This window comes from Diaphorina citri, unplaced genomic scaffold (genome assembly GCF_000475195.1).
Source record: "Diaphorina citri unplaced genomic scaffold, Diaci psyllid genome assembly version 1.1 scaffold268, whole genome shotgun sequence".
NCBI lineage: Eukaryota > Metazoa > Arthropoda > Insecta > Hemiptera > Psyllidae > Diaphorina > Diaphorina citri.
In genome coordinates this window covers 237869-254294 of record NW_007377705.1, presented here as the reverse complement: position 1 = coordinate 254294, position 16426 = coordinate 237869, and the positions used below count along the sequence as shown (strand labels likewise).

At 38.1% G+C, this 16426-nt stretch overlaps 1 protein-coding gene across 1 annotated transcript; it reads left to right on the top strand.

The window, feature by feature from the left end:
* The first annotated feature begins 6 nt into the window (after nucleotides 1–6).
* On the top strand, nucleotides 7–13348 carry LOC108252093. The gene is made up of 2 exons (XM_017443057.2): nucleotides 7–302; nucleotides 13166–13348. The coding sequence occupies exons 1-2, from the start codon at nucleotides 20–22 to the stop codon at nucleotides 13333–13335; spliced, it is 453 nt and encodes a 150-aa protein (XP_017298546.1). The 5' UTR covers nucleotides 7–19; the 3' UTR covers nucleotides 13336–13348.
* Nucleotides 13349–16426: the final 3078 nt, after the last annotated feature.

Here is a 16426-nt window from a genome sequence, read left to right as displayed (position 1 = left end):
CCACATCTCAAATCTTTCAATGCGCTGTCACCGGATGCTTGGATATGTTTTCAGAACATCCAAGGGTCTCTCTTCGGCTTCGTTTAAACTTCTTTATGTATCTCTCATTCGATCTCTTCTGGAATATGCATGTATTGTTTGGTCACCTTGCTATATCAAATACGACCATATGCTGGATAGAGTACAGAAAAGATTTCTTTCTTGTTTTCATTTTCGTTACCCTCAATGTCCTATTAGTATTGAAGAACTTAAAGATCGTCGCCTTCAGTCGGATTCAAGATTCTTTGAAAAGTTGGTTACGGGTTTCTCTCTCTCTCTTCCTTTCCCTCTTTCACTGAGTTTTGTGAGTGAAGATTTCTCAATGTTTTTCTTCTTTTCTATTTCCTCTATGACTCTCTTCTTAAGAATCATTCTGTACTTTTTTACCTCTCGTCTACTTCCTCTTCTTCCTCTTTCTCTCCTAATTCACCCCTTCCTCTTTTCCCTCTTCTATACTGTCTTCCTTTATCCGTTTTTGCTCTAAATGTCTCTAACTCGTTATCTTCTACCTCTCTTCTACCTGTCTAAATCTGTTACGTTCTTCCATGCTGCACCTATCTCTTGTACCTATGTAGACAGACATTAGTAAAATGTACCTACACATACGGTTCTTGCAGATATAAATATGTGTATCTTTTGTACAGATTATATTCTTGAGTTGTACTAACATACCCAAGTACCCTAATTATGTGGTATACTTATTATACATACTTACTTTGTGCAACTACTGTCAGAAGATGATTAGTTCGATTAGACATAATTATTGTACCTATGGCCATTCACAGGCTTCTGAAGCCTGTGATCTACAACTGGATTAGAAAGTGGCGATTTCAATTGAGGAGCTGGGTGCAAAAAGGGAAATATGGATTATTTGCCCTTTTTGCGTAAAACGGTTTTTTTTTTATAGAACGTGGTGCGCTCTATCTTCCAGCGTTTGAACTGCAGTGATAACTTTTTTTCGATGAGTTACAGCGTTTTTTGTAAACATACTTTTCAAGGATTTTGATGAAAAATTGAAAATTTTAAAGTTAAATATCTCAGTTTGATGATTTTCATTTATTGTCCTTTTTGCACCCAGCTCCTCAATTAATACATATTATTGAAATATAAAGAAATAAAGTACCCTTTTATGTTTGGCACTTTACTTTTCGAGCACCCTGTAGATTAGTGTAGAATTGTAGATAGATATAAAGCTTTATAGCTGAAAATGTTGTTTCTCCTTTAGATCCAGGTAACATTCTTCTAACAGAAATAAGCCTTTTTCTATTCTTCCTCCTTCATTTTAACCCTTCTTTTTCTCTCTTTATCCCCCCTCAATTCTCTCTCTCTCTCTCTCTCTCTCTTTCTCTTCCTTTCCCTCTTTCACTGAGTTTTGTGAGTGAAGATTTCTCTATGTTTTTTCTCTCTCTCTCTTTCTCTCTCTCTCTCTCTCTCTCTCTCTCTCTTCCTATCCATCTTTCACTGAGTTTTGTGAGTGAAGATTTCTCAATGTTTTTCTTCTTTTCCATTTCCTCTATGACTCTCTTCTTGAGAATCATTCTGTACATTTTTACCTCTCGTCTACTTCCTCCTCTTCCTCTTCCTCTTTCTCTCCTAATTCTCCCCCTTCCTTTTTTCCCTCTTCTATACTATCTTCCTTTATCCGTTTTTGCTCTAAATGTCTCTAACTCGTTATCTTCTACCTCTCTTCTACCTGTCTAAATCTGTTACATTTTTCCATGCTGCACCTAACCATCTCTTGTATGTAGACAGACATTAGTAAAATGTACCTAAGCATACGGTTCTATCAGATATAAATATGTGTATCTTTTGTACAGATTATTTTCTTGAGTTGTACTAACATACCCAAGTACCCATTATTCACAATTATGTAGTAGGTAATTATGTGGTATACTTATTACATACTTACTTTGTGCAACTACTATCAGAAGAAGATGATTAGTTCGATTAGACATAATTATTGTACCTATGGCCATTCACAGGCTTCTGAAGCCTGTGACCTACATCTGGATTAGAAAGTGGCGATTTCAATTGTAACACTGTACCCTATCCTCCTAAGATGAAGGAACCAAATAGAAACATAGATAGGTACCTAAAGAGTTAAAGAAAACAAGAAAAATGAACCTAAGGAAAATAAGGTTGCTGGCTGTTTTCTGGAAATGCCACTGAGCAGGCTCGTAAACTCGGAGCCAACCCGATGGTATAACTCCCAGCAGAATTTCGCAACATTACACAGTTAGCCGTCGATATCGGTCAAACCGTTTTCTACTGAAAAGAGGGCAAAACAAAGAGAAAAACATGCATACAGAAATTTTTCCAACATAATATGTACAAACATATACATATTTCTGTTCCCTGATGCGGAATAAGGATAACTAAAGCATCTGAAAAATGCAGGATTCTAAGCAATGTAGAGAAGTTGAGATAAAACTAATAGGTACTTTATTTACCTCCTTACTTCTAACTTCTTACATAAATGTGTGTCTTCACATAATAATATATGTTGTATATGTTTTTGTAAGTTGACGGAAAACCTTGTCTTTCTAGAAACCATCTCTTTTTTTGCTCTTGATAGGTAGCTCCCTGAATCTTTTAGTTTCAATTTTCCTGTTCTTTTTCTTCTATCTTTCCCTCAGGTGCTTTATATGATTATATGTTGTTAAAGCTTCATCGTCCCTGTTCAGAAGAGTGTTCTTGGAATTATCTATGTCAGCTCCGTTTGAAAATATACTTCTTCTTTCTCTATGGGTAATACTTTTTTGAGTTTTGCAACAATATTATGGTTAGCATCTTCGATAATATTCCGAAGGTTATTGGATTATCCTCTGAATTTGCTACCCGCAGGCTTCCTTTGTCCTGATATATCTGACGTTCTTTTCCAGCAATTTCCATCATGCATGTGGTTTCTTTTTACTTTCTATTTTATTTATTTTTATTTACCTAACGTATATTTTCTTCAATTTCTGGGTACTTCTAACCATTTTGCAGGACGCCACTTTTGCCATGTAGACTGAAGGAAGGATGTTAAAAATGGTGCATTTGTCAGTATCTGACCTACTCTATGTGGATTCCAGTCGATACCTTCTTTCTGTTCCATCATGTATGGTAAGAACTCTTTATCGTTTATAATTACATGCATCACACAAAATTATTGCCCAGGGCAATCTCTACCATTCAACCCTATACGGATGTTAACTTGTGTATGATACATTCTGTTACACCCTGTATAACAAGGCTAATATGTATGTACATCCGGCGCACATGTGGGTTTACGTTTAATGGTTTCACAAGTGCTGCATGCTGCATGCAAAGGCAATCTGGCTCTCAAGAAGTCCTGGAATCCTTATTGTTAATGGATGTCCTTAAGGAATCCTTATTGTTATTGGATGTCCTTAAGGAATCCTTAAATTTAATGGATGCCTTAAGGAATCCTTAAATTTAACGGATGGCCTTAAGGAATTCTTACATTGTTAGTGGAACCTTTATTTTACTTAATCGCAAAGGACTGAACTCTCAAGAATATGGTAGATTAGGTAGGTAGTTTGATGGAAACTTGTGAAGAGCTAATAACGAGTGACCTGAGGTTCTTTTTGAGAAGACATGTTTTTTCACCTTCTTTTTTATTTCTTCTTCTTCTTTTTCTTATTCTCCTACTCCTTCTTCTCTTTTTTCATATATATTCTTCCTGTTTTCCCCCTCTTCGTCTTCATGTTCTTCTCTTATTTATTATTTTATTTTTGTCTTCGTATTTTTCTTCATATATATTCTCTCTTTTTTGTCTTCTAAATCTTCATCATCTTCTTCTCCTTCTTCGACCTTCCCTTTCCTTTAGTTACCCTCTGGTATAATTGGGTCATAATGGGTGGGTGATTAATAATTTTATGCGGGACATAAGGTGTGGGAGGGAGAGGGACAAAGAGGAATAGATAGAGGAAGAGGAAGAGAAGAAAGGGGACAGAGAGAAGGACATAGAAGGGTAGAAATAGGTATTAGAGAGAGGAACAGACGGTAAGGAAAGACAGAGGAGAAAAGGATTGAGAATAAGGGGAAATGGAGGGAGAGGAACATAGAGAGAGAGGAGAGAGAGAGAGAGAGAGAGAGAGAGAGAGAGAGGATCATTGACAAAAGATCCTAACAAAGCGCTAGAAAATTTTCTTTCGAGAAAAGTTTGAGTCATAATTCTCATCTCTCTCCCTTCTCCTTTTCTCTCCCTTGATTTCACCCAATTTTCACCTCATCCATCTTCCTCTCTCTCTCTCTCTCTCTCCCCCTCTCTTGTATTCTTTCCTTCAAGAAGAAAGTTTATCTTGAACTTTTCTCCCCCTAGAAACTCTCTAGAATAGTATGGAGTTACCTTTTTCGAAATTAATATACCTAATATAGAAAAGGTTTTTAATGGAGATGAAGAATTAATAAATAGGAAAATATACGAAGGAACAAGAAGGAGGAAGAGAAGAAGAAGTAGAAGGAGAAGAACCTCCTTCTTCTCCAGGAAGAGCAAAAAGAGAAGATGGAGAGGAAGAAAAAGAGTAGAGGAGGAGGAGGAGGAGGAGGAGGAGGAGGGGGAGGAGGAGGAGGCGGAAGTCAATATCCCGACAGTTACATTATTATCAATAAGCTGGAAAGATTATATTTTATCTAATAAATTGAAATAACTTACGTAAGAGGACTGTAATACATCACCCTTCCTCCCTCTCCTTCTCTCCCTCTCTCTCCCTCCTTTTCCATATTTCTCCCCCCCTTCTTTCTTATTCTATCTCTCTTTGTTGAGGAGAAGGAGGCAGAGGAAATCTGTTAAAGGTAAGACGTCATCGTCATAACAAAAGTTTCGTCGTCGTCCCCCCCTCAGGGAGGGGCCCAGGGGTTCTATTGGGGGTTAGGGAGGGGGTCCGAACCTCGTTTTTATCATTATCAAGAGGTATCAAGTTTCTAAAAAGAACATAATCCTCACCCCTTTAATTTAACAAGAACACAACCCCTACCTTTTTCTCTAAAGGGACGTGGGTGGTTTTAGGTGAACTTTTTATACGCAAAACTAAAGAGGCTGTGTCAGCCTAGTTAGCTTGTCCGTAAGCGCTAGGTCGCGGGCTCGATTCCCGCCCGGGGCGCATTTAATTCTAAACAGATAAGGTTTGTTCTCGGAACGGCTGGCTTTCTCCTATTCTGGCTTCCTTCTCTCTTCGCTCTCGGAACGATAATACCTTAGCAGTTACAGTGGCCTCTATTAAAGTCTCTTTCTCTTTTTTAGGGGAAAACATCTAGGAAAGTAAAAAATCTCGTTTCAAAATCCAATGGTTAACCCCAATATCCTTGAGTCTAGCTAGCAGAGACACTATACCTCAGACTTGGCTCTGATACAAAATATTCAGTATAGTACCTACTATATTATGTATTATAGTCGTAGTCATCCTTCTAATCTGCTCTCTCTAACTTTCTGAATTTTTTCTAGTTTTCCTCTCCAACTTTTGAACTTGAAATAGGAAGGGTTGGAATCAGGGCCGTATACAGCGTAACCGGTTATACCGGGTCAGCTCCAACGAGGGCCCCTCGTTGGCCCTGCAACAATATGGTCTTCTAAAAAAAAAAAAAAAAAAAAAAAAAAAAAAACTCCAACCAGGGGCCCCCGTTTGGCCCGCAAAAAAATTGTTTTTTAAAAAAAAAAAAAAAAAAAAAAAAAAACAAACAGAAACAGAATTAAAAAATAAATAAAATAAATAAAGTCATATATTCAAATCAAAATAAATCAAATCAAGAGTGGACAATTATAAAAATAAAAACATGACTCAAAACAATAGACATTGTATAGCTCGTGTTTTATTTTTTGAGAGGGGTGGGGGCTTCTTGGTTTGGGCCTCCTTGAATATCTCGGGTCCGGGGTCACCGGATGAACCCCCCTGTAGACGGCCCTGGAGGGATTGGGATAGACAGAATGGTAAGGATAGACGATAATAGTGAGAGTCCAAGGAGTGTGGGCGTGATAGGAGCATCGAGAATGGAAAGCAATGTAGGTATTAAGCACCTATTACTTGGATTTGAATATGTATTGAGATATCGAATTTCTTATTGAGAAGTATAGGTATAGGTACCTACCTATATAGGTACCCTTCATGCCTATAGGTATTATTGAAGTAGGTAGATAAACTCAAGAACGATGGAAATAGGATAAAGTTAAAAACGGTGGAAATTCGAGAAAATCAATTGAATTTTAATCTCTTTAATGGAAACCCATGTAGAATCTTGTTGAAAATTTGTAGTTACATCATTTTTAGGCATCGAAAAGCTTTTTTTTTTTTCTCTCTCTCTTTTTTCCGTTCACTGGCATTCAAGAATACCTAACGTCCATTTCAGGGCCTTTATGTGAAAATATCGCTTTTCGACCTATGAATGTATGGTTTGAATAGATACATAGTTGAATACAGAAACAAGCATATTGAGCATATTTTCTGGGAGAAGCCAGCAGGACGTGATTGTCTGGTCACCCGTCTAGATGTCAACCACGCGACGCGTTGCTTCAGTGATCCATTGGGAACTGAAGGAGCGTGCTATGGCCGTTGGCTAAAGATCTTTATTTACTCGTGGATTAAATGGTATAGGTAGGGTAAGTGTACCATTTATTCGCCCACCTAAAAAACGTACTATTTATTGGCCCACCTGTACCATACGGCACATAAGTCTGAACTGGACGAACTTTTTCAAGATCCAATTTCATCAGAAGAAAGGGCACATAGGAAGAGAAACTGGAGACGGAACGGGATATAGGAAGACTGGAGATGGGATGAGGAGAAGAAGTATATGAAGAAGGAGGAGGAGGAGGAGAAGGAGAAGGATATGGAATGAGGAGGAGAGGAGGAGAAGGAGAGAATAAAAGTTTTCATTACGAAGTCCTTTTCCACTCTCGAATTTCGCTCTCATTATTTTCTAGCTCGAAAAACAGGAAGAATGGTTGGAATGAGAAGAGAATGGAGAGGATGAGAAATCCGGGAAAATGAGAAGAAGAGGAGAGAAAAAAAGAGAAAGAGTTTGAATAAGGAAGACGGGAAGAAGAAGAAGATGAGAAGAGAATGGAGAGGATGAGAAATCCGGGAAAATGAGAAGAAGAGGAGAGAAAAAAAGAGAAAGAGTTTGAATAAGGAAGACGGGAAGAAAGGAGGAAATGGGAAAAGAGAAGAAGAAGCCGGAGAAGAAGGAGAAGGAAACAAAGGAAAAGGAGGTGATGAAGTAAGAGGTAGAGGAAGAGAAGAACAGGGAGAGGAGGAACAAAAGGAGGATATAAAGGAAGAGAAAAAGGAGGAAGACTAGGAGGAGGAAGAGAAGGAGGAGGAAATGGGAAAAGAGAAGAAGAAGCCGGTTAAGAAGAAGGAAAAGGAAGAGAAAAACAAGAACGAGCATAAAGAGGAGAAGGAAACAAAGGAAAAGGAGGTGATAAAGTAAGAGGTGGAGGAAGAGAAGAACAGAGAGAGGAGGAACAAAAGGAGGATATAAAGGAAGAGAAAAAGGAGGAAGACTAGGAGGAGGAGGAAGAGAAGTAGGAGGAAATGGGAAAAGAGAAGAAGAAGCCGGAGGAGAAGAAGAAGGAAAAGGAAGAGAAAAACAAGAACGAGCATAAAGAGGAGAAGGAAACAAAGGAAAAGGAGGTGATAAAGTAAGAGGTGGAGGAAGAGAAGAACAGAGAGAGGAGGAACAAAAGGAGGATATAAAGGAAGAGAAAAAGGAGGAAGACTAGGAGGAGGAAGAAGAGGAGGAGGAGAAGGAAGAGGAGGAGGAGAAGGAGGAGGAGGAAGAGGAGGAGGAAGACTGGGAGGAGGAGGAGGAGGAAGAGGAAGAGGAGGAGGAGGAGGAGAAGGAGGAGGAGGAAGAGGAGGAGAAGGAGCAGGAGGAGGAAGAGGAGGAGGAGGAAGACTAGGAGGAGGAATTGGAGGAGAACTCGCAGAAGAAGGATGAAGAGGAAGAGTTACCTATTTATAAAGTCAAGAGTTTACCAGGAGAGGTTGTAGAGGATTACCACCAGGTGGATGTTGAAGCGTTAGGTAAAACCTGTAGCATCAGGAATTAAGGATGATGATGGATGGATGATTTAAAGTGGAGAGAACAGTTTCGAGAGCAGAATATAATTATATAGTAGATAGAAGAAAGGGGCAGAAGGAGAAGATGATTAAAAAAAGGAAGAGGTTAAAAAGCGGTTTATGAAGAAGAGGTGGAGAAAGAAGGAATGAATGAGAGGAAGGTAGAAGACGGTAGAATGAGAAGAGATTTGAAGTGTTAATGGGAATGTGGGGATTCCTTGGATATCATCAGATTCCTAAAATTTTGTACCTACAACAGTAAAATTTTATACAAGCAATAGGATTCCAACAGCAGTACAAAAGCAAAATATTCGTTGGTGACAAGCTCGAAAGACTTTCATAAAAGTTGAGTAACTTTTTAGAAGTTCAAAAAGAACTTTCACAAATGAGCACCTTTCTAAAAGCATTCGCCATTAGTATGTCAAAGGGTTGTTGTGTTCGCAATTAGTATGCAGCTGAGGAGATATACTCGTACAAGGGGGGGGGATGCAAGTCAAAATTAAAGTGCATATTTTGTGCACGTTTTGTGCTGATTGCTCAAGGATTAAGTAGCAACATGCTACATGTTTGATGAAGCGGAAGTGTGAGGTACTTGTGTTAATTAGAATATTTCATACATCAGGGAAAGTAGGTGATGGGTGATCAAAGAGGTGATAGGTAGGTAGGTTAGGAGAATTGAGGACGTAGGTAATCTTGTTTCTTTCCAGGAAACTAGAACTTTCTGAAGTTGTATGACTTGGAGTGTATTAAATTTTTTCCTTACCGGAAATGAAATGCACTTTGAATAAAAAAATAAAGAAAGGAAGGAAGAAGAAGAATGAGAAGAGCAAAAATAAGATGAAGAAGAAGAAGATGAAGAAACTGTTAAATTTTACGACAATACTTGGGCTCAATCGAACAACCTCTAGATTTGAAGTCCTCCGCGCTAACCACTACACAACTAAAGTTTGTTTTCGACAGTAAAAAATGTCAGTATTTTGATATTACTGATGTAAAGTCCGATTTTTCTACTGAACAATGGCTAAGAAGCCTTGAGGAAAAAAAAAATCCCATCCTGAAAGTCCTAGACAAATGATTTCCCGTCCATCGCATCTGTATGCTCATCAAGATAGAGTCGGGACAACTTCAAAGTCAACAATGGATGAGACATAGGAAGAGAAACTGGAGACGGAACGGGATATAGGAAGACTGGAGATGGGATGAGGAGAAGAAGTATATGAAGAAGGAGGAGGAGAAGGAGAAGGATATGGAATGAGAGCGCATTTTATTTTTTTTTTTTTTTTACGTTTTAAATTCTACCCAGCTCTATTCTATTCACACTTTCTCTCTTTCTCTCTCTCTCGCTTTCTCAACTGTCTTTCTCTTCTCATATCTTTCCGCTCTATGCTTTCTCTTTCTCTCTCTCTCTCTTTCTATTCTTCTTCTTACCCGGGTATTAAAATTTTCTGCTAGCGTAACACATAAAATAGATTGTGATTAGAATAATAATTGTTCTACAAAGACCAGATAAACTAGAAAAGCATGGAGCGATAAAGAAGGAAGAAGAAGGAGAGGAGGAGTGAGAAGGATTAGAAGAAGATGGAAGGAGGAGGAGGAGGAGGAAGACTAGTGCTATTCAAAAATTGTAGTCATAAAAACAAAAATTAGAAAAATATATGTGGGCAGGTGGGCCAATAAATGGTACGTTTTTTATGTGGGCGAATAAATGGTACACTTACCCTATAACTATAACTATAAACAATAAAGTAACGATGAAAATAAAGAATAAAGTAATGATGACAATAAAATAACGATGACACTGTCACGTGCCTTATGGAAAACACCTCCAAGCTATAAGCATAATATTTGGAATTACAATTTACAATATCGTCGTGTCTTTGCAATACAGTATTATCTCGATAAAAAAGTAATATCTATTATGAGATGGTTGGAATGAGAAGAGAATGGAGAGGATGAGAAATCCGGGAAAATGAGAAGAAGAGGAGAGAAAAAAAGAGAAAGAGTTTGAATAACGAAGACGGGAAGAATAAGAAGAAGAAGAAGAAGAAGAAGAAGAAGAAAAAGAAAAAGAAGAAGATGGAGGAGGAGGAGGAGGAGAAGGAAGAGGAGTAGGACAAGGGAAAGAGAACTGGAAACTTTGAGCGTGAGCATTAGAAACAAGGTTGCGAAGAAGGATGAAGAAGAAGAATATCATAATTACTTCTCATTTATAATTTATCAAGTTTTCCCCTTTATTCTACATTAATAAAAGTTGAAGCCATTGTATCTTTTTTTCTCTACTTTCAATTTTTCATTTAATTTTCTTCATGATGTCAGTGGGTGCCTTGGTAATGAAAACAGGCCAGAAGGAAATTGCAAGTCATTTGAAAATATTGTTTGCACAGTTTGCGTTTATTAGGTATGTCCTGCAGCTTGCAGCGTTTTGCACGTATGACTTGCACGTAATTAGAAACTTACGTACGTATGACTTATGTATCTACATACTTGCAATCTTTTCTAAGTGTGTAAAGTTCATCAGATACTGAGATAGGCCTTCTTCGTACACATTAGATAATTATTAGATCAGCCTTAGTTTCTGGAAAAACTTCAAATAAGTAAATACCTATATAACGAAAACAGGTAAATACCTAAATAAATAGGAAACAACCTCATTTCATTGGTTTAGATTAGGAAGCGTAACAGGAAGTTTGACCGCGCTACTACTATTATTATTATTATTATTATTATTATTATTATTATTATTATTATTTTTAAGTAGATAACTGCTTTCTCTCTCAGTGTCTATCGATCTTTTTCTCCCTATTACCTAAATGGGTATTTCTATGCCCTATAAAGAAGTAGATAGAAAAATAGAACGAAAATTAAAAAGGAAAAAATCCCATTCTTCCCATTAATAAATCCTCCTATAGTCCCATTTTACATTTCACAAAGCTGAGCCACATACACAGCATTCAAAGAACTAGGCTTAGGAGCTACACTTGTGAGCAAAATTTCGGGATAGTAGGTACATATTTCTTTCCTGTCTGAAAGCTTTTCTTGAATGAAAACATTTCCAATTTTCCTGAAAAATTATTGAATAATATCTAGTTTTCATACAAACCAAGAGTCAACTTTACATTTCACAAAGCTGAGCCACATACACAGCATTCAAAGAACTAGGCTTAGGAGCTACACTTGTGAGCAAAATTTCGGGATAGTACATATTTCTTTCCTGTCTGAAAGCTTTTCCTGAATGAAAACATTTCCAATTTTCCTGAAAAATTATTGAATAATATCTAGTTTTCATACAAACCAAGAGTCAAAATGGGTCTTCATAAAGATTGCAGAGTGATGTTCAATCAAGTACCTATTTCTTAACATTCATTTTGGTACACCAAGAAAAAGCTCATTTGTTGTCCTTAAGACCTTTGGTTTTCTACATAATTACCTATCAATTAAATAAATACCGAAGTTGATAATATTGAGGTAAATATCAAAAAGTTTTCAAATCCGCCTGACCTTTGGTTTTCTACATAATTACCTATCAATTAAATAAATACCGAAGTTGATAATATTGAGGTAAATATCAAAAAGTTTTCAAATCTGCCTCGAAATTTTTGCACGTGGGTGTACATTCCAAATCCCAGCCTTGCCTTATGTTATTCACTTGGAAAAGCTTTTTAGTTTTCGACCAAAGACTGAGGACTGAGGCAATCCTTTCTAATGAATTTTCCACCTCTAATGAATCTTCCTGCCCTCTTGTACATTCCAAATCCCAGCCTTGCCTCATGTTATTCACTTGGAAAAGCTTTTTAGTTTTCGACCAAAGACTGAGGCAATCCTTTCTAATGAATTTTCCACCTCTAATGAATCTTCCTGCCCTCGTTCCTCTCTCCTCTCCGTCTTCTTTATGAATCTTTCTGCCCTCTTTCCTATAGAAATGAAACTCCCTTCTCCTCTCTCGCAGATTTCCCCCTCTTCTCATTCCTTTGTTCTCTTCTCACTCCCTCTTTATTTCTATCATCCCTTTGGGAGATTAAAATTTAATTGTAACATTATTTCATATAGTATTGGTCTCTGTACATTCCAAATCCCAGCCTTGCCTCATGTTATTCACTTGGAAAAGCTTTTTAGTTTTCGACCAAAGACTGAGGCAATCCTTTCTAACGAATTTTCCACCTCTAATGAATCTTTCTGCCCTCGTCCCTCTCTCCTCTCCGTCTTCTTTATGAATCTTTCTGCCCTCTTTCCTATAGAAATGAAACTCCCTTCTCCTCTCTCGCAGATTTCCCCCTCTTCTCATTCCTTTGTTCTCCTCTCACTCCCTCTTCATTTCTATCATCCTTTTGGGAGATTAAAATTTAATTGTAACATTATTTCGTATAGTATTGGGTCTCCCTTACCTGAGAACCTGAGTTCGGCCACGTTTATCTCTTTCAGCAAAGAGAGTTTTAACTCGACGGTTTTGGTAGGATATGTCTTTATACCTTCCCCTCCTCTTCCTCCTCCTCCTTTACCATCTCCTCCAATTCTTTATCATCTATTCATCTCTATACGTTTCTCATTTACCTCTACTTCCCCTCCTTTTCCCCCAGTTCTTCTTCTTTAACCTCGATTTCGATTTCGGGCGGATAACGACCTTTCTCCTAGAACAGAAGTTCTCAAACTGGGGGGCGTGGAGACAAATCAGGGGGGCGCGAGCTTATCCTATAAAAAAATCAAATTTGTACCAAAATTACCTACCAGGTACTTAGTCTCCAACACTTTTTGAGAAAAGATTTGAAAAAAAAGATCAATTCGTCATGTGTATTTTACATGACTAATGCTTGTCTTTACATTATGGACATTCGTATTCATGAAACATCAACAAAACCAGTAAAAATGTTTGCTTTCATCGGAATGTGAAGAAGAACGATCGTGTGTAACTTAAGTAAGGCAAATGCAGTGTTCTCTGCACCCTGGGCACTGGTGCAAACTATACATTTTGAAATTTGGGAAATGTCCGGGTTTTCGATGGAATGTCCGGGTTTTTGGAACCAAATGTCCTACTTTTTGAAAATTTGATCTGGAGACCCTAGTTACGGGTGCTGTAGACTGCGGCCGGTTGCTGAGTTTGGTGAACTTGGACTGTCACAGGAGACTTAGGGGGAGCAACACATTCTATGTGATTTCCTGTGGTACAAACTACATGTACTATACTCCTCTAAACAGAATGATGAGAGCTGCCAACTCTGATATTGACTTTAGGTTCTAACATGTTCCTAGTTTGACTTGCATTGTGTTCTCACTGTGTTAATGAAAATTATTCTGGTCATTTATATTTATATCATTCTCTTTTACCTATATTGTATACTTACTACTTTCTTTTTTGCTCATTTTTCTAGTCATTATTTCTAAAATTGATTACCTACTTATTGCTTATTTATAGATGTCTAAGAGAGAGAGAGAGAGAGAGAGAGAGAGAGAGAGCAATCGTTTTGTTCGGCTTTTGGCTTAAGGCTAACTAGAATTAGGCATACATACTCGTATTGCGTATTGTATGAGTTTTGTCAGTTCCGTATTCCTATACATAGGAATAATATGTATACAGATTGTAGGTATAGATAATCTGGATGTATGTACCTAGAGTATATAAATTTCTAGAAATCTAGATCAATCACAGTAATATGTACAATTTGTGGGCCTATATCGTATAGGGCTATAAACAGGGCCGTATCCAGGATCTTTTATTGAAGGGGGTTGGGGGCGAGATTCCAAACAGAGGTGTTCCTCCAAATTTTTGGAGTCCACCCCTTAGGCCTCCTCACCCCCCCTCTATATACGGCTCTGGGGCGGGATTGACCCTTATCCCGCGCGGGATCCCGCGGGATTGAAAATCGTGCGGGATCGCCATCCCTTAGGCTCTGGCTGTATTTTTCTAGGTACATATTATAAACCTTTTGATAATTTCTCCTTCCCCTCCTTGTATTCTCGTATTCCAATGCACACAACCTAGATTAGTAAACAAATTTGATTACAAGTTTCCCAACACACACCCCCAACAGTATTCAGTATTCACCATTTCCTAGAACTTGGGAGTCCTCACATTGCTATTCTCCAGCTATGGAGTTGCCTTCCAAGGTTCCAAGAAGTATTATATCTGCTGTACCAGCAAGAAGTTATACATATATCTGCCGCACCCAAACTTACGACATAAACTTTGAATCCAACACTAAAGTCTCACTTGTTTATTTCCACAGACACACATTGTACAAATGTAGATTGTATACGTACAAGTTGTACAACCCTGAGTTTCAACTTACAGAAACAAACAAACTATTTCGTTCGCTCATCGCTTTCTCTAATATTACTTTTCTAGTAATGTAATTGAGTCTCCCCCCTCATCTCCATCTTGTTGAATTCTTGTTTGTTCTCCCGCAATAGTGGTGTGGTTGAAATGGGAGCTAGGTAAGTACCGCTTCCGTCCCTCTGCATGATTTGGAGTTGTGAAAATCGACGTGTCTCTTTTAGAACTAAGAGCGAACCCGGGGTTGCCACATACATTTTTGTGTAGAGCGTACAACTCGTGAACGCACAACTCGAGAGAATTCGTCAACCCGAGTTTACTAAAAATGGCGCTTGCCAAATGGCATCACCTCAAATTTTGTACATCGAGTCGTTATTACGCGGTTTATTCAACCCGAATTTTAAGAATCAAGATCACCACCAAACAGCAGATCGGTAAACTATATGGGTTTGTAACTAGTAATTAGTAGATTCCCCTTTTGATAATCTCACCACACGCCCCTGTTCTCAGTATACAGGGAGGAAGTGCTATAGAATTGATGACGCTTCGAAACTTTCTGCAAAAAAAACAAGTGGGTTAAAGTGGACGGAAAATTAACCCCTGACTTGCGTAAGTTTTACACTTTAATCCGGGAGAACTTTCAAGTTTCAAGTTCAGACGGAATTTATTGTGAACTCTCTGTTGCTTCTGTGGAGCTTTACCAAGTTGAGTGGTAAGACTGGTAAGTGAAAATACCAATCTGAGAAGTGTAGTGGTTAATATCAGAGGAGTGTAGTGGTTAGTGCAGTGAACTTGGAAATCTTCAGATACCGGGGTTAGTGTGGTTAGAGGTCAAGGTTAGTGGTTAGAATTTAGAGTGTTAACATTAAAAACAAGCAGCGGAGCAGTGTTTGCAATAATTTCTAATAATCGGGGGTCAACATCTTTGTTCTGGGAGTCTGGGACAAACATTCATTCTTAGCATTTCTTACCGCAATTCCTCAGAAAGTTTTTTTTTTTTTTTTTAAGAAGTTTGACAGAGGGAACTGTAACTGCTATGGTCCCCTCCCATTATTTACTAAGCACTAACTGTAACATGTTTTGACACCCTCCCATTATTTACTAAGCACTAACTGTAACATGTTTTGACACCGTCCCATTATTTACTAAGCACTAACTGTAACATGTTTTGACACCCTCTCATTATTTACTAAGCACTAACTGTATAACATGTTTTGACACCCTCCCATTATTTACTAAGCACTAACTGTAACATGTTTTGACGTAAAATCCGCCCCGGGCGGGAATCGAACCCGCGGCCTAGCGCTTACAAGGCAGACGCACTACCAACTAAGCTAACTAGGCTGGCCCTCAGAAAGTTTGCCCAGTAGAAAAAGGAATTAATTTCATAATAACTTGACCTCAATCCGATAAATGACCCGGGTCTCCCGCGTGCAAGGCGAGCGCAGTGACCACTACGCCATGGGAGCTGACTATTATTTGCAATAGGTAATCTAATAATCGAGGGTCAACATCTTTGTTCTGGGAGTCTGGGACAAACATTCACTCTTAGCATTTCTTACCACAATTCCACAGAAAGTTTGCCCAGTAGAAAAAGGAATTAATTTCATAATAACTTGACCTCAATCCGATAAATGGCTTTAATCTGACACAATTTAAACCGCTTTTGGGATTCAAACCACAGTCCCCTCAGTTACAAATCCAAGCAACATGGATTTTCATTGAACCCTGTATAATTTCATCTAACTTGCAAGGAAGTGTATTTTTCAATTATCTTGTTGTGGCGGAAGAAAGTAGAGAATACAAAACGGTGCACTAAGTCCTAGATACCATTCCCTATGCTCTTCTAGTATACAGGGTGTCCTAATGTTCATGTACAAATTTGGAAGGGGTGATATGAGATCTATTGGAAAATACACCTATACTTTTCTACCAAACCTTTAGGAAAGACTGAGAACCTCTGTACCTTTTTGAGAGCACTTACAGACCCTTGTTCGTAGAGAATAATATTTTTACTGTAAGCCATTTTTTTTTTTTTTTTTTTTTTTTTTTTTTTATG

Bases quoted from the DNA above. Each gene is read 5' to 3' on its own strand.
- LOC108252093 (XM_017443057.2), top strand. From the start codon at position 20: ATGCGCTGTCACCGGATGCTTGGATATGTTTTCAGAACATCCAAGGGT. The intron at 303-13,165 runs GTTTCTCTCTCT...CCCTAGTTACGG, and splicing joins CTTTGAAAAGTTGGTTACGG to GTGCTGTAGACTGCGGCCGG.